The sequence below is a fragment of the Orcinus orca genome, chromosome X, assembly GCF_937001465.1.
Source record: "Orcinus orca chromosome X, mOrcOrc1.1, whole genome shotgun sequence".
NCBI lineage: Eukaryota > Metazoa > Chordata > Mammalia > Artiodactyla > Delphinidae > Orcinus > Orcinus orca.
Window position 1 is genome coordinate 127,930,139 of NC_064580.1, and position 27,188 is coordinate 127,957,326.

Below are 27,188 nucleotides of genomic sequence, written 5' to 3' on the forward strand. Positions count from 1 at the left end.
CCAGGGCTTGTGCCTGCCCAGCTGAAGGGTCCCGAGACCCGGCTGAGGAAGACCCCACGGTGCCACACAAACCCACTGCCGGGGCCCGGCTGGCACCTGGCAGGGAGGGGGACCAGGAAGGAGGCAGTTCCTACGGGACCCAGGGGGCGAGGGAGGGCCCGAGGAGGGGGGCAGCAGGCAAGGCCACACAGGCAGGCTGGGCCCAAGGAGGCCCCAGCCTTTGGGCCCCTTCTGAGGAGCCACCGACGGCCTCCACCACAATTCGCAGCCTCCGAGGTCATGTCCCTACAGGAGGAACTGACCTGAAGAATGCTTTGTAAACCAGTTTAGAAGCATAAAGACCAGGGAGCAGGCCCGAATCTAGGCCCGGGAGCTCCATCCAGGATGCCAGTCCTTAGGCTGAAAGGCACCTCGGGCGATCCTCCTGCACACCCTCTTAGCTCTCCCCTTTCAGAAATAGGGCAGTGGCGCTCACAGAGGGCAGATGACCCTGCTTAGTGGCAGAGCTGGGACAGGGACCTAGGATCCTCGCAGACGGGCCTTTCCAAGGTGCCACTCTGTCCGCTACACAGTGACTATGAAGGACAAAGTCGCCCACAACGGCCAGAGAACGCGCATCACCAAACCCACCGTCCTATCCTCCCACCTGCGGTGAAGACGGACGACTCTCACTCGGGTTTCGGCGCGTCCGACACCCAGACCCTCATCTACTTCCAAATGCACGTGGACGGGGGCTTCCCCCGGTCACGTCTAGGTCGGCAAGTAGGAAATTTCCTTGGGACTGAGTCCGTGTCACGCAGGCCCGTTCAAAAGCGTCGAAGCTGAAAGCAAACAAAATCATTCCATGTATCCTCAAGGTAACAGCGGGGACAGGGCCCCGGGGGTGGGGGGGGAGGGGGGGCAGGGGCGGGCATGGGGAAGGAGAGCAGGGCTGGCCTGGGAGCGCACCAGTGAAATGCCTGCTTTCAATGGGACAGGCTACACGCCGAAGCCCCAGATCAAGTCCTTCAAAGGGCAAGTACCCACGGAGACCCAAGGTGGACGTGGGAGGCCAGGATCGGGGGGAGCAGAAGCCAAACCACCCCACTGCGGAAAGGAAACAGGGCTTTCGAGGCAGCCTCCAGGGAGGCTGAATCCGACGGTCTGGGAAGGCGATGGGAAAAGGACGCACGCAGGTGTTCCAAAAGTGAGCGCTCTTGGGCCATGAGAAGGGCTTCTACGGGAAGAAATGGACGCTGAAGACAAGCCCTCTGTGATCCGCACAGGGATGGGGTCTGGGGGCAGGCAGAGCCCAAAAGGAGGCTCGATGCCCAGCGGAGGGCACGTGGCTATGCCCTCCCACGCGGCATCGTGGGCAGGGCTGTGTCTGAGGTGCTTGGGGAACACTCGAGTTGAATGTGAGGTCGCGCACAGCCCTACTCTGGGGACAGCTTGACCTGGGAGGCAGGAAATCAGGACCCTTTGTTTGGGCCCATCTGAGCGGGACCGGCCAGCTGGCAGGAACAGCTGCAAGCGACCAGAGCCGGAAGGGGGATGGGGGTGGGGGGGGTGGGCACCGACTCAGGCTAGGCCAACCAGCCCGCTAGGGAGCCCCATCTTCTGGGAGGGACAGTCGCCAGGGGCCCACGTGATCCCTGTGGTCTCAGTGGCAGCCAAGCTACGCCTCGCCAGGGCCTGGCCCTTGAGCACATCGGAAGCCAGCATGAAGGGATGGGAGTGGAGACAGGGTCACGTTTCTCAACCCATCCGGGGCCTGGCCCCTTGAAACAAGGTGCCTGGCGGCAGACGGAAGTCTTTCCCGGGAACTTGAACCACACTTTTCGAGGCTTTTAGAAAAAAAGACACTTGGCCAGGGCTCCCTCTCCAGACCGCCTCGGTGACATCACGTGACAATAAAGAAGACTGCGACTTGAGCGGCTGGCTGCCCCACTACCGAGATTCTAGAATCTTGCGGACAGTATTTACTGGGCATCCCCGCTCTGGTCCAAGGCATTTCTGCCCTGAGAGTTCAGTCATACGGTCTCGGGTGGAGAATGCTCCCAATCCAGACTGGCTCCATGGCTAGTCAGAGCAGCGATGAGCTGTGTACAGCCATGCTGGGCCCATCGGCTGACGCAGAGCCAGCAACGTGGGTCCCCTCTCGTGCGTCCCCGCATCCCAACGTGGATTCACGGGAGAGTTCGGAGAAGCAGGGCGACCAAGCCGAGAGCCCAGATCCCGTCTCCCAAGACAACCCGCCACCACAGGGCGCAGACTACGGTGTGGCCAGAGTATTCTTCAGCTCTCCCTCCCAAGAAAGCTCTGGACGATGGCGGAGGAGCCCGCCTTCACCTCTGTGCGCTGGAATGACAAGGGAGATATGGTGATCGTCGAGGAAGACCTCTTCCAGAGGGAGGTTCTTCACCGCAGAGGCGCAGACAGGATTTTCAACACAGACAGCTTGACGACTTTCATCCGCCAAATGAACCGGCACGGATTCAGCAAAATACGCCTGAGCAGCCGCTCTCCAGGGAAGAAGAGGCTGATGGTAAAGCAGAAAGCCCTTCCGCTGCCCACGTTCTCTTGTTATTCGAACACCTCCCGGGGAGGCCAGATGGGCCACGTGCTGAACGGGTTTCATTTCCGAGAATAAGTTTCCTCACGTGAGAAGGTAGTTAAGGAAAGATGAGAACGTAGAGCCTGTGGTATTCAGCCACAGCCCCTTAGAGGGGACCTGCAGGTGCGCCTACAGACCCCCTCGAGAGGCCACGAGATGTCAGGTAGCGACAGTAACACCTCGACCGAGGCTCGCCTCGGGGAGCTCTAGGGAGCGCACACTCCAGGGCGGAATAACCTGCCAGGAACTTAAAGAGACCTTTTCTCCACAGTCAGATAAGACCATTATGAGGGACGGGGGTGGGCGGGGAGGAGTGGGTATTTTCTCCCAGAATGGCTAAAGTGATTCGTTTCATTTCAGATCTTCTGCAACTCCAACTTTCAGAGAGACAAGCCTCTGCTCATCGAGAACATTCAGAGAAAATGCAACCTGGGAGCAACTGATCAGCCCGGGACCAGCGCAACAGCCCCGAAGGGAAAGAAGCCGGTGGCTGCCACTAGACGCTCCCCACAAATCCCTTACAACGATTCCACCACCCAGAAGAAAGCCCCAGGTGCTCAGGGGCCCAGCGCTACCCAGCCTCTCCTGTCCTCTAGCACGTGCTCTACGAGCGGTGGAGCGGGATGGGCCAGGGGACACCACGCCCCCAGTGAGCAGGGCGGCCTGAGCGGGCAGGGCACTCCCTGGAATGTCACTTCTGTGCCCCCGCTATGGCGCCAGGGAACTGCCCGCCAGCCCCACGGTTTACCCGGCTTATGGCTCGGAGATGTCTCTGTACAACAGCTGTCTCTCCCTCCTGCCGGGGGCCCTTTTAGCTACGTCCCCAAACAAGGTCCCTGAGGTGGACGAGGAGTAGGGGGGCTCCTCAGACTGCAGGCGTGCTCTCCGCCAACAGTGCAAGGACCACTGCGATCCCTGAGCTCGCAGGCCCCTGGGGACACACAAAAAGCCCCATCTCATAACCAAGAACCTACTTTTGTCTCTAATAAAGAAAAGCCAAAGTCCACGGGAGCAAATGAAGAATCGAACGAGAAGTGCGAGTCTTGTTTCCTTTCTAACTGTCCGTACTAGTCACACATCTCAGTGGACGGGCCCGACGAGGCTGGAAACCCACAGCCCCGGCAGGCTTTGGTCCCCGCCGCCCCCTTTCGATTGAAGCCGCAGCATTTCCCACGCTCAGCCACGGACGTGGCTCGGGAGCGCTGAGGCCAGCCCAGGACAGGCTGGTCCCTGGGCCTTGCCTGCTAGTCAGGAGGCAGCACAGCCTGGCTCCTGACCTCAGGGGTGTCACCTTCCATTAGTCATGCATCCTGAAGCAGAAGGAGCCTCCTCCTGGGTCCCCCTACGATGCCAGAAGTTTCTGACCCGCAGCTGAGCGTGTGTCCAGCCCACCATCCAGGGGCCTCCCAAAGAGGCCCGCCGGAAAGGAGGGCCATCCCACCCACCAAGGTAGGCGTGCACACTGCCGTCTGCCTCAGAAGAGACGGGCCCTTCCCAGCCGACACCTGGGGGAAAGCCCAGCACCTTCAGAGGTGACAACCCCTAGAAAGCTTGCTGACAAATGGCCCCAAACCCCACAGAGAAGTAAGAGGTTTCCACAAAGCGAGCGCCAGCCCTTTTCACTTTGCCGTCAGAGCTGTATTTAGGAGCCTGTCTTCGGACGTGAAGTGGCCGGGCAGCACGTCTAACACACACGCTTCGTGAGCCAAGGGACGCTTTACAACAGGGCCAGGGTCACCTGCAAGGACAGACCGCGCCCTCTTTCTGGGCCTGCGGTCCTCTCCCACGTGCACGAGGCCCGCCACCGGCCTTCCCCCATCGTTCGTTCCCCAGACGCGGTCCAAACATCTGGGAGTTCTGACCAGGCCAAAGAGGGGAAAACGCCAACTGGTCCCCTCAAAACACATCTCTCTCAACCACCCAGAACCAGTAGGGCCAAAACGAGTGGCACTGCCATCTTTTCCTAAAGGTCAAAGTCCTCGAGACTCTGTCGCTGAGCCCAGAGCGGCATCGCACGAGGAGAGTCCCAACCCCTGTCCCTGCACCAGGTGGGCACGTCTGCTTCCGTGAACAGCACGGAGCGGGCAGCGCTCCCCGGGGCAGGGCCGATTCAGACCGAACCAGACGTGCACGTCCAGGGCGTGAAGGCGAGTGGACGGTGGCACAATGAGCCGGTCTCTCGGTCACCTTCCTCTCGAGAGCCCAGTCTGGTCAGGCCTCCTGCCCAAAGGGGATCAGGTGCTCGGGGATGTCCACCTGGAAGACGTCCTTCCCGCCTCTCCCGGGGACAGGCTGCAGCAGCCAGCGGGGGTTGGCAAGCGCAGTCAGGTACTTCTGCTGCAGGTTGGGCAGCAGGGCTTGATTCTCCAGCTCCGCAACCTCGTTGGGACCTAAGTTTTCCGGGCACAGCGAAGTGTCCCCAATGTCAACCAGCCCTGTGCACAAAGACACAAGCACACAGATGGAGAACAAGGTGATTCAAAGTCACGACCGCTAGAGACCAAGACCACGTCATCGAGGGGACCCGGGGTGAACTGGGTCCCTCTGGCCGAGCACTTCGCACCCGCCAACCTCGGTTCAGGGAATTGGGGGCGAGGCCGAGGGAGGGAGGGAGGGAGGGAGGGAGGGAGAGCAATGAAAAGGAGAGGCCTGGTCCCCCACAACCCCACCAAGGCCCGACCGCTGCAGGCAGCAGGTACAGGTCAGGAGGGCCCCGGGCCGCCGCTGCGGGGGGCCTACGGGCAATCAGGTCCCTGAGCGATCCGCCGGGGGCCAGCGGTTGATGCGGGACCTGCCCCCGCCGGGGGCTTTAGGGGACTTCCTCAGGATGCGGCGGGCAGCGGGGGTGAGGCGGGCGCGTGAAGCCGGCCGGGCAGCCCGAGTCCCCAGGTCCCCCTCACACGCAGCTCTGGCTGCCGTGCTGCCTCCCGCGGGCTCTGCCACGGCGCGCACACGGACACACACGGAGGCGAGCGCCACGGGCAGAGCCGGACCCGCCTCTGCCTCTCAGAGCACAAAGGGGGACTGAGGCCCAGAGTGGCGGGGAGGGGACCTTCCCGGCCCCTCCGAAGGCGAGGTGCCTCAGGAAAACGAACCCTAACCCCACACCGACCGGTTCAAAAGAAAACGAGACGCCAAAGCCCCGGCTGAGACCCTGGGGGGCAGCCCCGGGAGGCGATCGTCACTTGCCGGCTATCACTCCGCGGCCGAACTTCTCCCCGTCCCGCAGCAAGGCCTGGATCTGCGCGGGGCTCATCCCCAGCCTCCCGGCCAGCAGCTCCCTCCAGGCCGCGTCCTCCCAGTCCCTGTGCGCGATGTGGACGGCCAGGGTGCGGTGCCGCTGGCCGCTCAGCACGGGCCGCCACCGCGTCTCCAGGGTCTTCACCCCATTTAAGACGAAACCCGCATAAGGCTGCCGGAAGGACAGGCAGCCGAACTTCATCTCCCAGAGCTCCCAGGGCCTCACGTGCCTGTGGAAACACAGAACCAGAACGGTCAAGCAGCCTGACGTGCCGGCCTCCGAGCTCATGACCCGTGGGCCTGACCTCAGCCCCGTGGGCCCCCCGGGCGCCAGCCCCTTCCATCCGTCTCCGCGCCCGTCAGCTGACAGGGGGTGCCGACCGGGGGGATCCGTCCATCAGATGGAGTCCGCGGGGACCTCACAAGGGAGGCCGGGACAGCGAGAGAGAGGCGTGTGGGCAATTCCACGACAGAGGGCACTGGGCCCCGGGCGGCAGAGAGGAGGGAGGGAGGGCCCCTTGGCTTCACAGCCCAGTGGCCGGGCTCTGGCCCTCTCCCGGCACAGACAGGGACAGTCCTGGGCCTGGCTTCTCCCCTGCCCCCGGCCCCGCAGCTCCCTGGCCCTGCCGCTGCCCATGCTCTGCGGATCCCCCATCTTACCCAGGGCTGCTGAGTGCAAATCCTTGGCAACCAACCTTGGCTCGGCCCTGGGGACGGCCTGGCTCTCACATGGCCCTGCCAGGTGTCTCTTCCCCGCGCGCCTTGGGAGCCACCCTCCTCCCACCCCTTCCCGCACCACCGCTTCCACCCCGGCCCGGAGCCCGAGAAAGGATACGTGACGGCAGGAACTACCGGCACTGGTGCGCGTTCCGTCTCCACGCCAGGACCTGGGACGGGCACCATCCAGGGACCATAGAATTCAATCCTCAAATAACCCGGGAGGTTACCGTCACCCCGCTCTGCAGCTGAGGAGGCGCCGAAGGAGAGACAGCGCATGGTTCCAGGGGACCTGACTCCACGCGCCCCCGTCCTCGCCTGCTTTCCTTGTACCTGGGTGGTGGGGGGAGGGTCCCTGCTCGCTGAGGACAGAGGAGCAGGGGAGCCGCGGGCCTGAAAGTCAGCCGGGTCACGGCACCGCACGGAGCCTCCACTTCCACGTGGCTGTGAGGACGGGGGACAAGGCCGCAAAGGCAGCCAGTCCAGGACCTTCCAGGGCTTTCCTTCCCCGAGCAGAGCGGAGACACATTTCTCTCCAGGGCCCATGAGGCCCCACATGGTCTGGCTCCTCCCCCTGGCTGCCTGCTCTCCTCGCCCCTGGATTCACTCCCTGCAGCCATGAAGGCCTTCCTTCCATCCCTGGAACGTTCCACGTGTGCTCCTACCTCAGAGCCTTTGGAGAGTGGTAGGGGTCACACCGTGCCCCTGAAATTCACGTGCTGGAATCTCAACCCCAAGTTCCTCAGAGTGTGACCCTACCTACAAAGCAAAGGTCTTCACAGGGGTGATCAAGGTCCGATGAGCTCATTAGGGTCGACCCTCCTCTAACAGGACTGATGTCCCCACAAAAAGGGGCCAGTTAGAGACAGACCGGCACACAGGAGAGCCAGCAGAGCCGCGGGAGTGAGGGGGGCGGGATGGGACAGATTCCCTCCACAGCCCCCACAAGAGCCGCCACCGGCGGCACCTAGATCTCGGGCTTCTGGCCTCCAGAACCGCAAGGCAATACGTTCTGTAGTTCAAGCCACCCAGACCGTGGGACTCTGACACGACTGCCCGGGCGAGCGATCACAGAGGGTCAGCCCTGTCCTGGACACCTCTCCACGCGGGGGTGGGGGATGACTTCTCCGCTCACAGCACCTCGGGAACACTGCTTCACGTCTGGACGTCTCCCTCTGTCCTATTTTCACCGCCCACACGGTACCCCGTCGTCGGCTGTCCCACAGGTTACTGACTCTTCCCCCGCCGATGGGGACTCCCAGACTGCTTGGCACTTTCTGCCCCTCTAGACACTCAACACGACCACACACTCGCTAACTGAAGCCCCGGGCCGGAGGAGGCCCGCGTCACACGGCACACATCCCGAGATGCTGACACACGCCAGCAAACGGCCTTCCGCAAAGGCTCCCCCACGTACACTCTGCCAGCCACGGGCGAGGCTGCCGTGCCCTCACGCACTGGCGGGCCCCCGAGCATCATCACCCCGCTTAACCTCTGCCAACCTGATGGGTGACAAAGGGTCGCCCTCCTCACTGCGTTTGGGTTAGTTACGAGGGAGGCTGGCCAGTCCCTGGGGCCTGGCCGTTTCTCCGGCTCCTACTGGGGTGTGTGACTGGATCCCAGGCTCGCCCGCGGTTTCCGCCACTCAGCTTCTCAGCCAGCCCCTTCCTCACGGGCGCCACCAGATCACAACCACGGGACCCGAACCGTGCGGGCGGAATCCCTGGGGAGAGTCCCTCGGGAAGAAGGCGGCTGAGTGCCCGCCTACCTCTCGACGCAGAGGGTGCCTGCTTGGTGGCCAGAGGAGAAAACACTCTTCCACTTGTCTGGGTGTCTTCACCTGCACGAGAACCAGAGGGACAAGGAGAAAAGTCATCAGCCACAAGACAGCAATGCCGGCCAAGGAACCCCAACGGTCTTCTTCTCGGCAGGGACCGGAGACCACCAGGACCCAGGAGGGCCCAACCGATGAGAAACACACGTGCCGCCTCCCTCAGGGTTGGTCCTGCTCATCAAGGCAACGGCTCCGTCCCTGCCCGGCTGGGTCGGGGACCCCACGATGCCTCAGCCCGCAGCACAGAAGCCCATCCCACAGGAGTGACGGTGACCTTACAGCCCAGCAGCTCCCGCATCCAACAGGAGAAAACGACACCTCTCCTCACAGTGCCACGCGGGAAGGATCTGGAGAGCCCCACAGTCCGTGACCCTCAATGGACTCCTGGCTGGGCCCCACCGAGAGGGGAGCCGTGGACAAGCAGCTGAGCACCGCAGGGCAGGGAGGTGGGTGGGGTGTGGGTTGTGGGGGGTGGGGTGTGGGGTGTGGGGGCTGGGGGGTGGGGGCGGTGCCCGCGGGAGGCGGGGGGGGGGGGCAGGACTGCGGGCGGCTGGTGCGTGTGGACCAGCGCATCGCGGGACACACACGTGGAAGGATGGCGGGCGGGGACGGTGGCGGTGGAGGGGACAGGAAGGTGCAGCCTCGGCCGCCCCGCGCGCGCTCCCCGACGCAGATCCCGGGAAACTCCCGCCCGGAGGTACCGTCCGCGGCCGCGGCGGGTCCTGGCTCCTTGTGGGCGGGGCGAGTCGCGGGCGCGGTGGGACGGCCCGGCTGCGGCCACCGGGAAGGACGGTCGTCCGCCTCGGGGAACCGGGACCGGTGACAGGTAGCCGCGCCCGCAAGCGCTGACGCTCCTTATTTCCGGGGTGAACGCATGCACGTCCACACGTACGCACGCACGCACGCACGCAGGCACGTAGACACGCACTTACGAACAATCGCGCATTTGCCGCAGGCTCCGGCCGCTAGGAGACAGAGTAGGAGCCGCCAGGCCATGCGGCGCGCGGAAGGCCAGGCCGCTCGGAGGTTCGAGACCGGCGGCGTGGAGCGGCACCCAGAGGAGGACCAGGAAGTGGGCGGGGGAGCGGGTCGGAAGAGAAGGGGCGGGGCTGTGGCGAATAGCTGGGGAGGAGCTGGGGGAGGGGCAGGGCGGAGGTGGGAGGAACGGGGGGAGGAGTATTTGGGGCGGAAGTGTGGGAAAGAGCTGGGTGAGGAGGAGCTTCTGGAGAAGGAGGCAGAACTGAGGAGGAGTGGGGCCGAGCTGGGGAAAAAGCCGGGCAGGTGCGGGGCGGGGGCGGAGCTGACCGGGATGGAGCTTGGGCCCCTGGGAACCCATGGAGGGTGGGCGAGGCCAGCTCAGTGGCGGAGGCCAGGCAGTGCCCTTTTGAGTCCCTTGCCTTAGGCGTCCAGTCCGCGCCGCAACAGTCGGCAAGGGTCAAAGTGGAAGCGACCCAGGGTCCTTAGCGACCGAATCCGAGCCTCAGAATGGACCCCAGGGGACAGGGATGCGGGGTGGGGGGGGGGAGGGGGAGGGGGGTCGGAGGGGAGGGAGGGGGAGAGGGCGGGGCCTCTGGGCTGAGTCTTGCACCTCTGGGCTGAATGCCCAGGCCACCTCCCGTCCAAGCCACCCTGCGACTGCTGGCCGAGTCCTGAGGGACAGTCTTTATCTGGCCTTTTCTGAGGTGAGAAGAAAATTTCTCAGTCGGTTTCCTGTCGCGCCTGGGACCTGGCATGTCCCAAACAAAGCCAGGTTCCCCTTCAGAGCTGTTTCCTGTCCTCTTCCTCCCAGTGGGGGGACGGGGGGGCGGGGCCTCAGCCCACTCAGTGTCGCCCACCTGGCTCTGCTCCTCCTTGCTTTGCTTAGGCAGCCCTCCCTCCCATTTCCTTGGTGACCAAGTCCGGTGTCCCTGCCTCCCAAGTGCCTGATGAGAATAAATGCTCCTCTTTGTGTCCCCACTGCTACTGGCTGACTTCAGGCCTCATGACCTAGGGCCGGTGCTGCTGTCACCTGAGTCTCCCCAGCGGCCGGGACGCCTCCTGTCTGTCCTCCTCCAGTGGGTGCCCCACAGGCCATCGGTTCCGTGTCACACCGCACATCTGTCCTCATCGACCCCGGGCTGAAGACCCTGCCGAGCTCTCTCCTGTTTAAGCCCCAACACCTCCTTGGTGCCCTGGGAGGGCCTTCGGGCGGCCCCAGCTCTCCGTCCTTGTCGCCCAACACCCTGGGTGCCTGTGCTGTCCGTGCACGCTGCGCGCACGCGCTCTGCGGGTCTCTACACTTCGGCACGTGCGGTTCCCGCTCCTGGAGCCCTGGTTCCTCTTGTCCTGGCGAGCTCCTGTCCTCCTCCCAGGCACAGCTGTAACGTCCCCTTCTCCGCCCGCCGCGAGCGTCAGGAGCTCCCGTCTGGGGTTCTGGCAGCGCCCTGTGCCTTCCTGCTGCCTGCCTTCGCTGGGCTCTTCTTCCCGGGCTGGAGCTGCTCTCCAGGAGTCCCGGGAAGACAAGGACAAGCTCTTACTCGTTCCTGTAAGCCGGGCGCCTGCCACAGCTGCTGCTGAGGGGACGTTGGCTCAACAGAGCACTGCTTTCTCTTCCAGCGAGCTGGCCTCCTCTCTCCTTGCGGAAGCCTGAGGAAACAGGAATGCCGGCCCCGAGGTGAGGAGCAGAGGGTGCCTTCGTGGATGTGAGGCCTCGGGGCTGCGGGGCACCTGAGCGATCAGCAGGTCCAACTCCCTCCATGCCGGTGTCCCCTCCTCGGCTCGTCGCCCCAGGAGTGGTTGCGAGCTGCGTCCAGACACCCCAGCACCTCGTCGGGGTGGTTTCAAATCATGAGGGAGGGTCCCGGGAATGGTGGGTGGGCTGCTGGCGTTGCTCCCGAATCCCGGTTTTGAAGAACTGGAACTTGCCCAGTGAGCTAGAGGCACGTGATCGGTGGCTGCTGGTTGGGGGACAGCTGTGACGGCGCTCCGTAAGGACTCCCTTCTCTGACCCTCCCGTGTGTGCTGAGAGGCGGGGAGCCCCAGGTCCCCCGGGGCGGGGGAGGTCCGGGGTAGTGGCTGCCAGGCCAGTTCGCTGCCGGATGGGCGGGCGCAGGAGGAATGGCCTGGCCGTGTTGCAGGTGGGCGTGGGACGGTGTGTGGCTGCCCCCGGGAGAGGGACCCCTCTGCAGCTCAGCCTTGATCTTCAGTACAGCTAAGTCAGCGCCGAGCCTTCAAACCATCTGATTTCTGACTTCCCGGTGACGCTTTCTCCACCTGCTGCTTCCCACACCCTCCAGGAGCAAGGTCCCGGCAGGAACAGGCCTTCTCTCCCTCCTGTCTGCTCACTTGGGGGTCAGCCGGGCCTCCAGCCTGGCCGCTCCCGCCTTCCGCTGCTCGGGCTGCTGCTTCCTCCCAGCCCCTGTGACTGGGCCGCAGCCCACACCCCAGGAGGGAGTCTCCTCCCCAAGCTCCGCTTCCTCCCCCGACACGCTTCTGTCCCCGTGAGGCACCCCATCTTCCTTCTAGGAAGTCCTCGTCGTTTGCGCCACTGCTCTTTGGGGGGCGGTGCCCCCAGGACATCGTCTCCTCTCGGAGCCCAGGGCACCTGCTCTGAGTGCACTTCCCCTTCTGACCCCCGCCCGTGGCACCAGCAGACCTCACTGTCCCTGCGACCCATCTGGGCACTTGCCTCGGCGGCTGCGTCCCCTTCTCGGCCCCGGTGGCCTGGGTGCCTCCAGCCCCCCACCCCAACTGCGTCTTTGAGGCCCGGAGAGGGTTCCAGTTTGCTCCTGCCGCACGTTTGGGGGTACCACCGGTGTGGGACGGGCTCGACCCAAAGTCTCAGTTTCCCTAGTGTCCTCCTTGGTAGGGCTGGTTTCCTCTCTGCAACGCCTTTTGCCCATCTTTCCACTGAGCTGCGTGTCCTTTTTGTGCCGAGTCGTGGGAGCTCCTTTCGGGGTCCGGGTACTAGTCCCGCCCTGGTTGTTTGTGTTTCAGATGCCTCCTCCTGCCCCTTGGGGGCTGGTTTCCTCCTCTCTTTGAAGGGCAGCTTTGGACTCGGCATGCGCCTACACCCTCTCCGACCTGTAAGTGCCCCACACGTCAGGGCGTGTCCCGCCGGCCCACTCCCAGGCCCGCCCCCTGGGGCTGGTGGTCCCCGAGGAGCCGGTGCCCTGGCGTCCAGCGCTCTGCCCGTGAGAAAGGGCTCCTTCTTGACTGGGTAAGTCACTCGGTCAGTGCCTGGCTTTAGTCCCTGCCCTGGACTCACGCAGGGCAAGCCCCGGGGCAGCCGTGCAGCTGCAGGAAGACGGCCGGCCTTGTTTTCTCTGCCCCAGCTCCCGGTTTACCTCCTGCCGCCCCACATCTGGCCTGTTTCTAAGACGTGCTCCCCTGCCCCCTCCTTCCCCTCTGTCCCCTGGGCAGCTCCTGTTGGCCGTGTCCCTCTCCACACGGCCCAGATCGAGGGGTCCAGCCTGAGAACCGCAGGTGTTTCTGACTCTGTCTCAGTGACTGGCGCTGCAGGACCTCGGGAAGAAGCTGCACGCAGGGGACCTGCAGACGTGAGCAGCCGCTTGGCCGCCACTGCTCGGGTTGGCGCCTGCGCAGGGAACGTGGCGCAGCACAGGGGGCCTCCTGTGCGCTTCTGGCGATGCCCCCACTTGCATTCACGTTACAGACGGTTATATCGCCTTTGGCTGGGGGCGGGAGATGCTCGTCTCCAGGTCTGCGGCACTCCTGAGCTCTTGGGTCTACGTGCTCTTCAGCGTCCTCAGTCTCTGGGCAACGACCCGGGCCCCAGGCCCTCCGCAGCTGGAGGGGGCCTTCCCGACATCAGGCCGTGGCCCAGTGAATGGGGCCAGCTTCCTTGTTTGAGAGATTCAGGAGTGGGGCCGGGGTGCGGGGGTGGGAGTCTGGAGCGAGCGTTGCCATCCCGTAACCGTGGTCACAGGGCTTGGATGACAGGACTGCTGTGCTCTGTGCCTGTAGGGCCCGTTCAGCCGCCTCCTGAGTATCCCTGTGCTCTCCGTGGCGACTTTACAAAGGACAGAGAGGATGTGAAGAGTCAGGAGCAAGGGACGCCCATAAGGCATCGCCTGGAGGCAGGAAGGTTCGCGAGTGCACGACTGGGGCGTGTTTCCCCTGCTCTTTCTCTACACGTTTCTCCTTTACTCGCTGGAGTGCGTGCAGGGTTGCCATTGGGCCTTACATCCTCTCACTCCCGTTAAGGGTCATCCCAGGTTCTGAAGGATTCCTCGGCAGACATCTCACTAAGCCCTGCGCCTGGTTCCGGAGGATACTGGATTGCAGCCTCTCCCTGCTGAAGACCAACTGACAAACCCTCGGGAATGGCCCTGCGTACCTGGGACCAGTGACAGCCTCTGCTCAGAAACCCCAGCCCAGGGGTCCTCCTGAAGCGGCCGCAGAGACAGAGTTTATCGCGTCTCCCACATCAGGGTCAAGCTGGGCCCGGTGTCCACCAGCCTCCAGCTGTCTGGTTGTCCCGCTTCCCGGTGTTGGGTCACCCAGCGCGGAGCCCGAGGTCCCTTTGGGAGGGGCTGGGGGGTCATTCCAGTGCCTGCTTGCCGTGGTGCTGCAGCGTCCTTCCCGCTGGGGACCCGCCACGTCCCTGGTCCGCGGTTCCACGTCTGAGAACTGGCTCGGGGGCAGAACCTGGGCGAGGGATCGTGACTTGTTCACTGGGGCGGCTGCCCTCGGCCTCCTGCCGTCCGTCCTTGCTCTTTTGAGTGTCCGTCTTAGACTGTATCTTGGTTGGTTGCCCATCCATCGAGCCCCCGGGAAGCCGTGTTGTACTGACCACCTGCCCCGCTCGGTGGGTCAGGCCTCCTGGTCAGTGGCGGCCATCGTCATAGCCCCTGGTTTCTGGCCGCTCAGTGGCGCCCCACGACCTCTGCTGCGGTCCCTGGGCGGCGGGGGAGGGCAGGGGCTCGTCCCTTTCCTCCCTCACCTGGCCTGGCGCGCCCGGCCTGTGTTGTGAGGTGACTTCGCTCTGCTTGGGGGCCTGGCAGTGGGCTGACCACCTCTCCCCATTTTTCCTGCACTCTCCTGCTTGTAGCGCTTCAGGTCCCACAGCAAATCGGGGCGGCTGGCTACCCTGTCTCCTGGGACGGAGGGCACCTGTGGGGAAGGACGCGGGTCATGTTTGCTCCCTCGGGGGTGAGTTGGGGACGCCAGCTCTTTAGGGGGAGGGGTGTGCCGCTGCCTCAGGCTCAGAAGCTCAGAGACATCTGGGGAGCCCCGCTCTTCTGGGGCTTCCTCCCAGTCTCCCTGGTCCTCGTGTCAAGGATGCAGGTTTGCCCAGGTGGGCTTCCGATGCTGGCGGGACGGGCGTGCCTTGGTTGAACATTCAGCGTCTTTGAGGTTCAGCCACTTCTGTCGAATCCTGGGTTGGACGATTGTCCGCTGCCTGAGATGGGGGCTCCTTTGTAAGGTACTGGGGAGACCCTGGGGCCCCCTTTTTTCTCACTTTGCTCTTCACCCTAAGCTGCTCATCCCCTATGGTCGGCAAAGCAAAGAGGTCACCTTCCCCTGTGCCCCCCGCGTTCCGCACGCTTGGATCTTCTCGCCTGCCAGGACGTTCCTCTCCCCCTGCCAGCCCAGCGAACGTTCTAGCATGAGAGTTCTAGCAACTGGGCTGCGGCCTTGCGGCCGGGGCTGTCCGCCCGCACACCACCCATCCCCGGGGTGGGGTCCTCATTGCCAGTGAGGCGGGTGATGACAATCCCGTACCAAGACCCCATCTCATCACCTGCTCCTTGGACCACTCCAGGGCCGGCCGGCTCGGGTTGCGTCCCTCGGGAAGCTGATCCCGGGAGAGAGTTAGTGCCAAAGGCTGGCTGGGGACTCACACCCACTAAGGGGACAGGGAGCAAGCAGGGTTGGGCAGGGTGTCCCTTCAACCTGCGATGTCGACCTGACAGTTTCTGCCAGCCCGTCGGGGAGCTGCAGAGCACGGACGGGCATTAGAGGTCCCCGCAGTGGGCCCCCGTGGTCAGGCCCTCGCAGCGCCCGAGGCCTTGCGATCCACATCGACTGACCGGGAGAACCAACACCCAGAAGTGGTGCCCGAGGGGTGGCTGCGTGCGCGCACGGGGCGCCAGCTGCCTTTGCCCGGGCAGCACCTTGCTCTGCCCTGCGGCCGGCCTGGTGGGAGGTGCTTTGGCTTCTTGTGCATCAGACGACCGCTGGGTTGGGCAGGGGACGTGCTTCCAGGGCGTTGGCTGACTGGCCATCTGTCAGCGTCATCGGTGTCAGCGCAGCTTGATGGGAGAGGGCAGATCTGGGTACCAGGCGTCAGAAGGCAAAGCCCATTTAAGTCCGCAGACGTCCGTCCTGTGAGAGGGTCCTGGACTGTGCAGGGACACAGGTGTCCACTCGCCCTTGGGTTACTCAGGGCTGGTGGGGGAGGGGCATCTTCCAGGCAGACCTGTAAAGCACAGAGTCTGAAACGAGGCGGAAGGAGGGCAACGTGAAGAGCGGGGAAGCCCTGACTCAGAGCCAGGGGCTGCGGAGGGCTTCAGGGAGGAGGGCCGTCTGGGCTGGGTCTTGAAGTGAGAAGGGTCTCCTTAGCTGGGAGATGGGGGACGGGCCCCCTGGAAGGGCCAGACACGTTCAGGGGACTGAGTCCAGGTGCTTGTGGAGCCAGTTCATGGGAGAGGAAGCTGGGAAACCAGACTGGGTTCAACTCGGAGGCCACCCTAAGGAGTCAGGCCTGTGCGCTGCGTACAGTAGATCAATGCCCTCACTTGCGCTTTTAAAGGCAAACCACTGTTTCTCTCCCTGAGAAGAATTCATCGATTCACTCATTTGGTTAGTCGGTGATCTGACAAACCTCTGTGTGCCTCCCAGGCCAGGCAGCAGTTAGAGAAGAGCGGCACGCGGGTGAGTAAGGTGTCGCTCCGCGTGCAGGTGCTTGTCCTTGCCGATCTGTACACGTGCGCCTTTCTCTGCAGGCGGCCTCCTTTTCCTGGCTTGTGATGAGGTTTCCAATTCTTGTTCCTGACTTCAGAAAGAAGATTAGAGAGACGCCGGTAGGTCTTTATGTTCTGAGGGTTATTGCTTGGGTGGGGGTGCAGGCTTTGGGGCAGATTCTCCTGGCTCGCACCAGAAGGTTGATTTGCCCCATGTGGCACCCAGAGTTGCCCAGGCTGAGCGGAGTTGCTGCTGCTGATGACCCAGAGAAAGAAGACGTGGTGTGGGTTTGCCCAGAGCAGCTCACCGATGGCCTGAGCTGTGGCAGCCTCCAGTGCCAGGAGGAAGTAGCCATGTGGGCCCCTCGCTTACTGCCTCTGGACCTACTGCATTTGAAGGAGGAGGGCAGGCGGTGAAGACAAGACAATGTGGGAGGGTGGCCTTGGTGTGTTGCATCGCCCAACTAGAATGTTCCCAGATGATACTCCGAGGAGGCTTTGGGAAAGGGGCCAGCTTTCTGGCTGAAATAACAGGAGGGTTTGACGCTAGTAATGTGCTGCTTGCTCATTGTGCCATCTGCTGGCCAGCTCTTCCAACTTCACCTTTTTTTTGAAGTATAGTTGATTTGCAATGTGTTAGTTTCTGGTGTACAGCAACTATTCTTTTTCAGAATCTTTTCCATTGTGGTTTATTACAAGATAATGAATATAGTTCCCTGTGCTATACGGTAGGACTTCGTTTATATATTTTATACATAGTAGTGTGTATCTGTTAATCCCAAGCTCCTAATTTATCCCTCCCCAAGCTTTTCCCCTTTGGTAACTGTAAGTTTGTTCTCTATGTCTGTGAGTCTGTTTTTGTTTTGTAAATAATTTCATTTGTATCATCTTTTAAGTGATATCTTAGAATATTTGTCTTTCTCTTTCTGACTTACTTCACTTAGTATGATAATCTCTAGGTCCATCCATGTTGCTGCAAATGGTATTATTTCATTATTTTCTCATGGCTGAGTAGTATTCCATTGTGTATATGTACTACATCTTCTTTATCCATCCATCTGTCGATGGACATTTAGGTTGCTTCCATATCTTGGCTATTGTAAATAGTGCTGCAATGAACATTGGGGTGCATGTATCTTTTCAAAATAGAGTTTTTGTCTTTTACAGATATATACTCAGGAGTGGGATTGCTGGATCATATGGTAGTTCTATTTTTAGTTTTTTGAGGACCCTCCATACTGTCCTCCATAGCGGCTGCAGCAATTTACATTCCTACTAACAGTGCAAGAGGGTTCCCTTTTCTCCACACCCTCTCCAGCGTTTATTGTTTGTAGATTTTTTCATGATGGCCATTCTGACCTTTGTGAGGTGATACCTCATTGTAGTTTTGATTTGCATTTCTCTAATAATTAGCAACATTGAGCATCTTTTCATGTGCCTGTTGGCCATCTGTATGTCTCCTTTGGAGAAATGTCTATTCAGGTCTTCTGGCCATTTTTTGATTGGGTTGTTTGTTTTTTTTTTCAACTTCAGTTTTAATTAAAGATGGTCGGTAATAAGAGCTTCCATGGCAGAAAGCTCTATGCAGTGCTTGGGGGGTATGAATGTAAAAACGAGGTGCTGAAACTAATATGTCAGTACGTTGTAAAGTATTTCTTCTCCTATTCCCCCTCTGACCATTTCTGCCTTCTTGATCTTTCTACCTTTCCCAAGGCATAGAGATGTCAGATACATAACAATGTATATTAAAACAGATTCTTAATGCTTGTTACCATGAAGATATAGCAACTGAGTTTGCATTTTCCGTATGTAGGGCTTATGCTGGGAGCCCAGGCATTGGCAAGGGAGCCCATTGTTTGTATCCTCTGGGTCTGTGAGGATGGATTGCCCTTTTTTTGAGTGGATGTGTGTCCATGTAGCTCATAGGCTGGGCCAGTGCATGGGGCACACAGAGGGGCTGCCAGTGTGTGCTCACAATGTGAATGATGCAATCCAGAGCCTGGGCTTTGGGGCCCGGGGACCTGCGTTGGGGTGTCAGCTCTTCTTTTCCTGTGTAGCCTTGGCACTTACTATCTCTGTGCGTCTCTCTCCTCTCCTGAAAACCAGGTGGCGCAAAATGCCACTAATGTCACAGGGCTTTTCCAGGGCACAGCCTTGGACGTCATGTCCTCTTCCACTGGGGCTTGGGGTCTGTCTTTGCTTCTACTTTTGCAGGTTAGAGGTTATTCCGGCAACAATGACTATGAAGATTTTGCTTGATTCCCAGGCTTGGTAAATTTCAGAGTTCTCTAACAGTGTTCAAGGGACTATGATGTGTCTTGGTAAAATTCCCTTATGCTCTTTGGAAGATCTCAGTTGTGCCATGTAGAAAATGAGATGATTGGTCTAGAATAGGGATTCTCCAACCTTTGTGCCCATGGAATATCTTAGTCTGGCTGGGGGTTCAACCTCCCAAAGAGATCAGAGGCAGGCTGCTCAGCCGAAGTAAGGCCTGCTCCCCACACCCCTTCTTCTTCCCAATCTCTTCCTGGCCCACTCCTCTTAAAGGCCCATGAAGCATTCCACAGAACCGAGTTTGAAACCCAGTGATCTAGATCTCAAACTTCAGTGTGCTTTCAAATCCCTCGGTGATCTTGTCAAATGTGGCTTCTGATTCAGAAGTTCTGGCGTGGACCTGAGATTCTGCACTTCTCAGCAGATCCCAGCTGATGCCTAAGTTGTTGGTCCATGGATATCATTTTGAAAAGCAAGGCTCTGATCACAGAATGCCTTTGATGTTTCACATCCTTTGATTCTGAGTTCTTTACTTACTGATACTCTGATTATATTACAAATTGAAAATTTGTGTAGAATGAGTGGTTTCCGTTGAGGGCAAAATTCTCAATTATACAGATGTGGAAACTGACCTGGGATGGAGGAGGAGAAGGATGAAGCAGACAGAATGTATTTGTTTCCCAACTTTGAGTGCCGGCAGCCTCTGTAAAATATTTTGTAAAGAGCACCGTGTGGGTTAAGAAGCCGTCGCACTTTGTTGAGAAGAGTTGCACTTTGGTTTGGTTGCAGTCTGGATCATAAGGAAGTCTCATTCTGAGAGTTAATGGACACTTGTCTAAGGGAACTTCTGGCAGAAACAAATGACCTGCTTTCAGACCCTGGCCGAGGCCTGTCTCCACGCTCCAGGTCTAAGTGAAGGTTTAGAACTGTGGACAGCTGTCGGTGTGTCTGGCATCCATGTGCTTTCTTGGTAATCTTAATGACGTGGCACGTAGAAAGAAGCCTTCATGTAAACGGCCTCCATCCCTTCTATCCAGTGCTGTGTTGAGTGCCCCAGGTTCAGTGTTGGTAGAGTGCTCTGTCTTCTGCACTCCTTGCTGGGGCTCCTCCTGTGTGTGTCCAGTAGACCAGCTGCTTTACCAGACTATAGAGCTTTGCTTGTCAGCCTTTGTTTCAATTCAGTAATGTCATGGCTAAGGTGGGGAACCCACTTTAGCAAGGAGACGAAAGCTCAACTGCTAGAGTAGCCAGTGCGTTTAAATGTCACATGTCCTATGTGGAATATGGCAGAAGACCAGAATGTTCTTTGTGGCTTTGCCCAAGCCCTTCATTAAGAAGGATGAAAGCTTTCCCATGGGGGCAGAGGTGGCACGTGCACCGTCTGAGGAAGCGAGGGGAGACTGAACGCCAGGGAGGCTGGATCCCAACACAGAGGTGTTCTTTTTGTGCTCAGTTGGTGAGGTGAACAGTCTAGTAGATGTGTGTTCCAAGGGCTTGTCAAGGAGCTTCTTTAGCATCAGGCGGGTGGGAAACAAAGAGGGAGTGTGCCCACCTTCCCCTCCTCCAGAAGCTGACCGTGTGGTGACTCGTCCATCAATAGCTCTGTCAGTGGCCATCGGACACCCTCATTCCTTCCTTCCTTCCTTCCTTGCTCCCCTCACTCTCTGGTGTGTGAGCACCTCCTTGGCGCCAGGCATTGGGTCTACAGAGATGGAGAAGACAGGGAACTTGCTGACAAGCCACAGACAGACAGGTGGAAAGCAGAAGGGGCCTTAAGAAAGGTGCATCTCATAGGTTCTGGAATCTCCGAGGAGGGAGGCATAACTTGTGGCCGGGCATGGTGAGGCTGGGGCTGTGGACTCTTCCCCAGAATATTCAGTTCACCATGGTTACCTCTGGAGGGTCTGTGCCTGAGCCTTCCTCGGACACCTTTTACAAAGCACAAGAACGTCTTTTCCCCGTCACCCCTCTCCCACTCAGTTTCCCACCCCTACCCCCATTACAAAAGTAGCAGTGAGGAGTAGAGGAGCCGCAGATAGAATCCTCAAGGAGAAGAAGTTTCTGGAAGAACATCCTGTTCTTCTGGTGTTTCCTGAGCTCTCTTAAAGCTGGGGCCTTTGCTCACGTGACACAAGCAGATTTCTAATCCCTCTCCGGCCCCCTGTCACCCCAGCCTCCCCTGTAGCATAACCAGGCTTCCTAAAACACAGCTTTGCCCGGGGCAACCCCTGGCTCCCAGAGCTTGGCTTTCAAATGCCTGCACCTATCTGGCCTCAGCTTGCCATCTGTCAGATGAGGACAATAAAAATAGTCCTCAACTCGTGGGGTGATGATGAGCCCTCAGTGGGCCCGGGCTCAGCCATTGCTCTGTACACTTCACGAGGCTGTGACCCTAACGTGGCCTTCCTCACGGCGGCCCTCTCCTGCATCCTTGGTAGTGGCCGCACTGTCCACTCCCGCAGCCTGACTCTCCCGGTCCCCAGTCCTCCACGCTGCTCACTCACGGTAGGTGCCCTCCCTCCTCACTTTCTGTGTCCTCCTGAAGCCTCTGAGGCTGGCTTCAGGACCGTTCCTTCTCTACAACCTTCCAGAACCCTGTCTGTTGTACTCTTTTTGTTCAAGGTTACCTTGGGCGGTTTCTGTTTTATGTGTGTGTGTGTGTGTGTGTGTGTGTGTGTGTGTGTGTGTGTGCGCGCCCTGTTACCCCAGCTGGACTGCAATCCCTCTGAGGATAATGATCCCACCCAGGTCACCTTGGTACCGTCCCCAGAGCCTGCCCCTGCCCGAGGAGACACTGACTAGATGCTGACAGATGGTGGCGATGAACAGTTCTGTTCATCGCCACGCGGCGCTCGTAGGCTTGATGCCACGACACGCTGCTGTGCTGCTCTGGACTCAGCAGGTGATGAGATCGGCCCTGCCCTGGGGGTCAGCATGTGCGAGGTGGGTCAGCAAGGCGGGTGTGTCAGTAATCTCATTGCAGGCAGGACCAGACCCTCTCCACAGAACCATCTGAAGTGCTGTGAGGCCTCAGGAGAGTCCGGGATGAATCTCCCTGGCAGATGAGGAAGGCTCCAGAGGGAGGCGGGCTCTGAGCTGTGCACCGAGGAGTGGGCAGGGTTTGGAAGGCGGTGATATAGGAGTCCACTCCAGAGAGGTGAGCTTTCGGTTGGGAGGACAGGAGATCAGAGGCGGTGAGGAAGAAGAGCCCAGGCAGAGGAGTTGGGGCCAAGGTGCCGCCCACATCTCACCTCCTTCAGTCCTGGAATCAGCCTGGCAAGACCAGTGCTGTTAGACCCACCGGGCAGATGAGGAAACCGAGAGCGCAGACGCCGAGGGACTCGGCTGAGCTCTCCCAGTTGGCCCAGGGAGAGTTGGGATTCAAACACAGGTTCAGCCAACCCAGGGTCTGTGTGGCCACCAAGCAGGGTGGGGACACAGGATAGACACTCCGAGCCTGGTGCCCAGGCTGTTGGCTGCTGCCCTGAGTTATGCTTCTGAAGTGTGGGGCCGTCCCTGTGCCCTGCATGTGTTCTTGGCCAAGCCCCTTTGCTACACATCTCCAAGGCAAGGGGCTCAGCCTCACTGCTTTGACCACTTCACCTCCTTCCAGCTCCCATGCAGTGTGGCTTAGGAACTTGGAATCGTGTTGTTCGTGAGCAGGTCCACAGCTTCCTTCAGGCTGCGGGGCGGGGAGCTGTTGCGCGTGAGTCAGGAGTATGCGTTTCACAGGGTATATATACTTCCTGATGGTACCCAAAGGGTCAGCTCACTCACCTGTGTCTGGTGCTCTCTTGAATGTAAGGGGAGGCCGACTCAGAGGGGAGGTTAAGGGCCTGCTGTGTGCCGCAGCTGTCCAGAAGCAGCATCCTTAAATTTTAATCCCTGGTACTGCAGTTGAGTGCTGCCAAATCCAGCGGCTATATGTGTCCTCACACTTGAGGGTCCCACTGATGGATTCTCCAGAATAACCAGGGTACCAGAGTTTTCGTCAAGTCTGTCACTTGTTCCTGTGTGTAGTCCAAAGCCGTGTGACTTCGAAAAAGGCATACTTTGCTGCCAATCCCTTCCATATACATCTTCCTGCCAGGATAGAGTAGGGCTTGGACCAGGGTTGGTGGGGACATAAGGGAGTGAAAGTGTCGTCTGCCATCACAGCAAATCTGCCCTTGCTTTCCTCCCTCTCTTTCAGACATTTCGATGCTTCTCCCTCCTTCTTTCTCCCTTCTTGGCAAAACTACTTCTCAGAATACATCCTATTTGGAAAATGACTGTTATTCATATCAAGTTAATCCCAAAGAAGTACTGTCAAGTTCCCACTAAATAGCACCAAGATCGCAGTTTTAAATTGCTTATCCGTTCAGGAGAGGGAAGGGTCAGCGAGAGTCGGCGTGTTCTGAGCCACCCAACTGTCTGCAGAGAGGTGGGCGGGCACAGCTCCTGTGCTGCTGTCTGCGCTGGGGTAATGGCGAAGCTAACGGTCCTGCAAAGCTCTGCACTGCACAGCAGGCTTGCCTGCCGGTCCTTGTGTTCCAGTTCAGGAAAATGCCTCCAGATCCTTTTCCTCATCCCAGTATCACACTGGATTCTCCCTGGGCTCCTGGGAAGGCGTTATCATTCTCTTCGTTTTAGAGATGAGGCAGCTGAGAATCAGAGAGGGGACGTGATTTACCTCAGCTGGCACAGTAAGCGACCGAGGCAGGACTCAACCAGTCCTTCTGACTCCTACACCGCTGGCCTGCTCCCTGTCCCCACGGGGGGGGGGGGGCGGGGGATGGAACATGGGACCTAGAAGGCCCTTTCAAGCTCGGGAAACATTGGATGCTGTGACTGTTCCATCTGGAAATTCAGTCTTGACCTATTCACAAGGTTGTCTTTCTCAGCCATCTTGTTGGTTTCCGCGTTGCTCAATTCGACTGTGTGCTGGCCCAGCACAGTTTTTCTCTGCTGGTGGTTCAAGAAGCCTGCCTCCCCTGAACTGCTTCCTTGTCCTGCCCACTCGGTGTCTACCAAACCTCATGCTAGATTTCTTGCCTCAGCCGTGGAGGAAAGACAGCTCTGTAGTTTGGGTTCCTTGTGTTGTGTCCCAGTTCAGGCTGTCTTTCCATCCCTTAGGTCACATGCTAATCACTCGTTCCCAGGTGCTTTTGCACTCTGTTTATCTGGAATTCATCCTGATTGCCTTATCTTTGCCTCTGGTTAGGTACCCTCCTCCCTTCTGCCTTATTATCTGGGTCCCAAGCCTTTTCTCAGTGTTGGTTCCCCTTCTGTAACTCTCTGGACCAGAGATGCACAGCGAAGCTAATGAAGTTCAAGATCAAGCTTCAGAGTCACTGGCATTGACAGGCCTGGAAGGGGCCCTAGCATTGTGGTATGCGCTAGTCGTATGGTTTGTAAAATCTACAAAAGGTATTTTAGCCACAGTTGGTTCAGAGCATCTCTGTTTCCATTCTGCTGTCTCCATCACTCCTGCTCTTATGTTGGGTGACAATACAGTGGCCATGGGCGTATTGGGAATCTGGCTAAGGGGACATTAAATTGGGATACACTTAGTTTGGATTTGGAGAGACATATTTAAGGGGCTCCCAACCAATTCTGTACATGTTCCAAGTTATTGCTAGCCGTCTTGTATTGAACTCGCTTCCAGGAATACTCCTGCTTACCGTGCCAATGCGCACGGTACCAGGACAAGAGGTGTGAGGCTGGAGGGAACGTTGTGATGTCACTGTGCTTTACAGCACTAGGTACCAGAAGTATGTTGACAGTGGAAGAGCATCAAGGTTCACAATATATGGAGCCAGAAGCTAGACTGTGGGAAAGTCTTCCAGTCATGAATCAGATATGTAAACTCAACGAACACAAGTTCTGTCCTGTCAGGAATATACGCAGTGTGCAGTGTATGCAATTAGAAACAAGATATGTTTATATTCCTGTTTGGATGGGGGTTGTGTGAAATGGCATTCTTCAGAATTCCTGAGGTTGTGAGCACAGACACGAAACAAGAGTCCAAACATTGAGTGGTGTGCAGAAGTTAATGTAGCAGGCCTGAGACTGCTGTGCTTAGGAAGACCTGCTTGTGAGGGTGGCCTTCTGCTGGCATCTGGCATCGTGGCTCTCAGAGTGTCCCCAGTTAATGGAGAACTGATGAGAATGGCTCACTGTGCTTAGACTGTTTATACATACAGAGTGCTTTACGCTGGACCCCTGCTTTCCTTCTGGCAGTCTGGAATTCTCCCAGAAGGTGCACGCTAGGCAGACGCTGTCTATGTGGACAGCCTCGAAGAAAAGCCGTGGGCACTGAATCTGGGCTGCCCTTGGCAGCAACATCACACACGTCGCCGTGTTTTCTCTGCTGAGGGAAGAGTGTCCTCTGTGTGGTTCCACGTGGGAAGGAGAGAGCATAAGGAAGTCTGCACGTGGATTCTTCCAGGCTCTGCCTGTATCTTTCCCCCTTGTGATCCACCTTTGTGTCCTTGCTGCATTGCTGTACTAAATCTTAGCTGTGAGGAAAACTATGTGCTGAGTCCTGTGAGTCTCCGACTATAACAGAAAAGTGGGAATAATGTATTACAGAGGCTTATCAGGCAATTAATAAACATATGCTTTAGTTTATTGTCATTTTTCCTGAATTTTGAGATATGTCTAGCATTCGTCGACTTTTTCAAATGTGTACTCTATTGTATTTCTTTTCTCATTTTAAATATTTACTTTTGTTCCTGATTTTGTATTGGTAATTTTGTATTCTTATCCTTAACGAGGGCCTCAAGTGTTATGAAGCTTCAGGTCCCACAAAACCTGGATCTACCTCTGTCATGGATCCAAGACTTGCTATCTCTTGTTGATTTTGTATTGTCACCTTGTATTTCGCGGGTGGGGAAATTAAAACCCAAAGGGGGAAGTCAAGCTTACTTGGCAAAACTGGGATAGGATCCAGATCTTTCAACTCCCAATTTAATGCTTTTCTCCCTCCATTCCTTAAAGGGTTTTGATGATTTGTCTGTAAACGATGGCCATGATGCATTGGACATACACTGGATGGCGCTTAGGAGACTGAAGCTCTAGTCCCTTCTCTTTCAGTAGATGGATAACCCTGAATGACCCCTTTCTCTTCTGCAGCACATTTTCTCCTTTTGTAAAATAAAGAGGCTGGACTAGATGCTCTTTAGAGCCCTTTCTCTCTCTGATGTTCCCAAAGATCATCATTCTAGAAATGCTGAATCACAAATCATAGTTGAAACCACTCATCTTCTTGTCCTTGGGTCTTCTCCATCTCTAAAAATGGAAATAAAATTCCCACCTCTACTGGTTGTTGTGAAGCCCCTGGCACCATTCATGATAGAGCAAGTAATCAAAAGTTGCTTCCATCCTTCTGTCCAATCAGGAACAAAGGTTTTCTTGTTTGATTTTTGGTCCTTGCCTTTGGAATCAAAGAATGTTTGACCAGCAAACCTAAATTTTAAAAAGGAAAGATAATGAAATATACATACTCTGCTTTTAAACCTTTTTAAATGGAAGTATAGTATACTTTGCAAACAGGGAAAATGCACAAATATTAAGTGAACAGATTAACGAATATTCACAAAGTCAACACACCAATAAGCAGCATTTATATTAAGTAATAGAACATTGCTAGAACTCCCTTGTAATCCCTTCCAAGTCACTACTTCTGCCCAAGAGTAATCACTATTCTGACTTGTAACATCTTTGATTACATAAATGGAATCCTATATTACGTACTCTTATTATTGTCTGGATTCTCATACTTAATATTGCTTGAGATCCATTCAGGTTGTCACGTGAGCAGCCTTTCCTTTCTTCTCATTGCCATACAGTATTCCATTTTATGACTGGACTATGATTGATTGATCTATTCTACTGTTTGCGGATATTGGCGTAGTGTCCAGGTTTTTGCTAATACAGATAAAGCTGCTATGAATAGCCAGGTATTTAGTTTCTTTGGTAAATATATGCCTCTGTTGCATATATGTCTAGAGGTGGAATTGAGGATTTGCAGGATGTACATGTTTAATTTTAGCAGATGGTGCCAAGTAGCTTTCCGTAGTGGCCGTAACAATTTACACTACCACCAGCAGTGTGTGAGTTCCCGTTACATCCTTGGTAGCACATGCTCTCACTTAGGTGGGTGTGCAGGGGGATCTTATTTTGGTTTATTTGGTTACATAGAGCAAACTTCTATGGTATACTTTTTTATGACTTCAGACTGAAGCACAGAGCCGAGTACCCATCACCACAATCAAGGTACAGAAAGTTCCATCACCCCCCCCCCAAATTGCCTGGTGCTGCCTCTTTGTATTCCACCCCCCCTCATTCCTAAACCCTGGCAGCCACTGGTCTGATATCTATCCCTATAGTTTTACCTTTTCCAGATTGTGAATTACATGGAATCATGTGGTATGTAGTCCTTTGGGTCTGGCTTCTGTCACTTAGCAAAATGCCTTTGAGATTCATCCATGTGGTTGTGTGTATCAGCAGGTCACTCCTTTTTAATTGTTGGATAGTGGCCCACTGTATAGATGTACCACATTTTGTTTATCCATTCACCAGTTGAGGGGCATTTGGTTTGTTTCCAGTTTTTGTCTCTTATGAATTAAGTTGTTAT

The 27,188-nt window shown here is 57.5% G+C and overlaps 2 protein-coding genes across 24 annotated transcripts in view; one reads left to right on the forward strand and one right to left on the reverse strand.

Moving 5' to 3' along the window:
- Window positions 1–1,803: 1,803 nt before the first annotated feature.
- EOLA2 (endothelium and lymphocyte associated ASCH domain 2) lies at window positions 1,804–10,532 on the reverse strand. Of its 9 annotated transcripts, none has more exons than XM_033413579.2 (5): window positions 10,396–10,532; window positions 8,322–8,393; window positions 6,689–6,801; window positions 5,786–6,066; window positions 1,804–5,031 (listed from the first exon to the last, which is right to left on the reverse strand). In XM_033413579.2, exons 3-5 carry the CDS (start codon window positions 6,748–6,750, stop codon window positions 4,808–4,810), a joined length of 567 nt encoding a protein of 188 aa, XP_033269470.1. In that variant the 5' UTR covers window positions 6,751–6,801; window positions 8,322–8,393; window positions 10,396–10,532; the 3' UTR covers window positions 1,804–4,807. The 9 variants fall into 9 exon arrangements, with proteins under 9 accessions (XP_033269470.1, XP_049561007.1, XP_049561009.1 ...); XM_049705050.1 differs by lacking the exon at window positions 10,396–10,532 and adding an exon at window positions 9,320–9,458; XM_049705052.1 differs by lacking the exon at window positions 10,396–10,532 and adding an exon at window positions 9,316–9,452.
- Window positions 8,749–27,188, forward strand: part of LOC105748798 (uncharacterized) — a 101,357-nt gene continuing 82,917 nt past the window's right edge. The window contains exons 1-5 of one of the 15 annotated variants that reach the window (XM_049705039.1): window positions 8,749–8,833; window positions 10,983–11,040; window positions 12,363–12,451; window positions 12,789–13,473; window positions 13,593–16,414. In XM_049705039.1, the coding sequence (XP_049560996.1) occupies window positions 8,764–8,833; window positions 10,983–11,040; window positions 12,363–12,451; window positions 12,789–13,473; window positions 13,593–13,698 (1,008 nt within the window). In that variant the 5' untranslated portion in view covers window positions 8,749–8,763 and the 3' untranslated portion in view covers window positions 13,699–16,414. Of the gene's footprint in view, window positions 8,834–9,308; window positions 9,414–9,573; window positions 9,669–9,928; window positions 10,070–10,377; window positions 13,474–13,592; window positions 16,415–27,188 lie in introns of those variants that run through there. The other 14 variants (XR_007474906.1, XR_007474903.1, XR_007474896.1 and 11 more) reach the window with 14 other exon arrangements.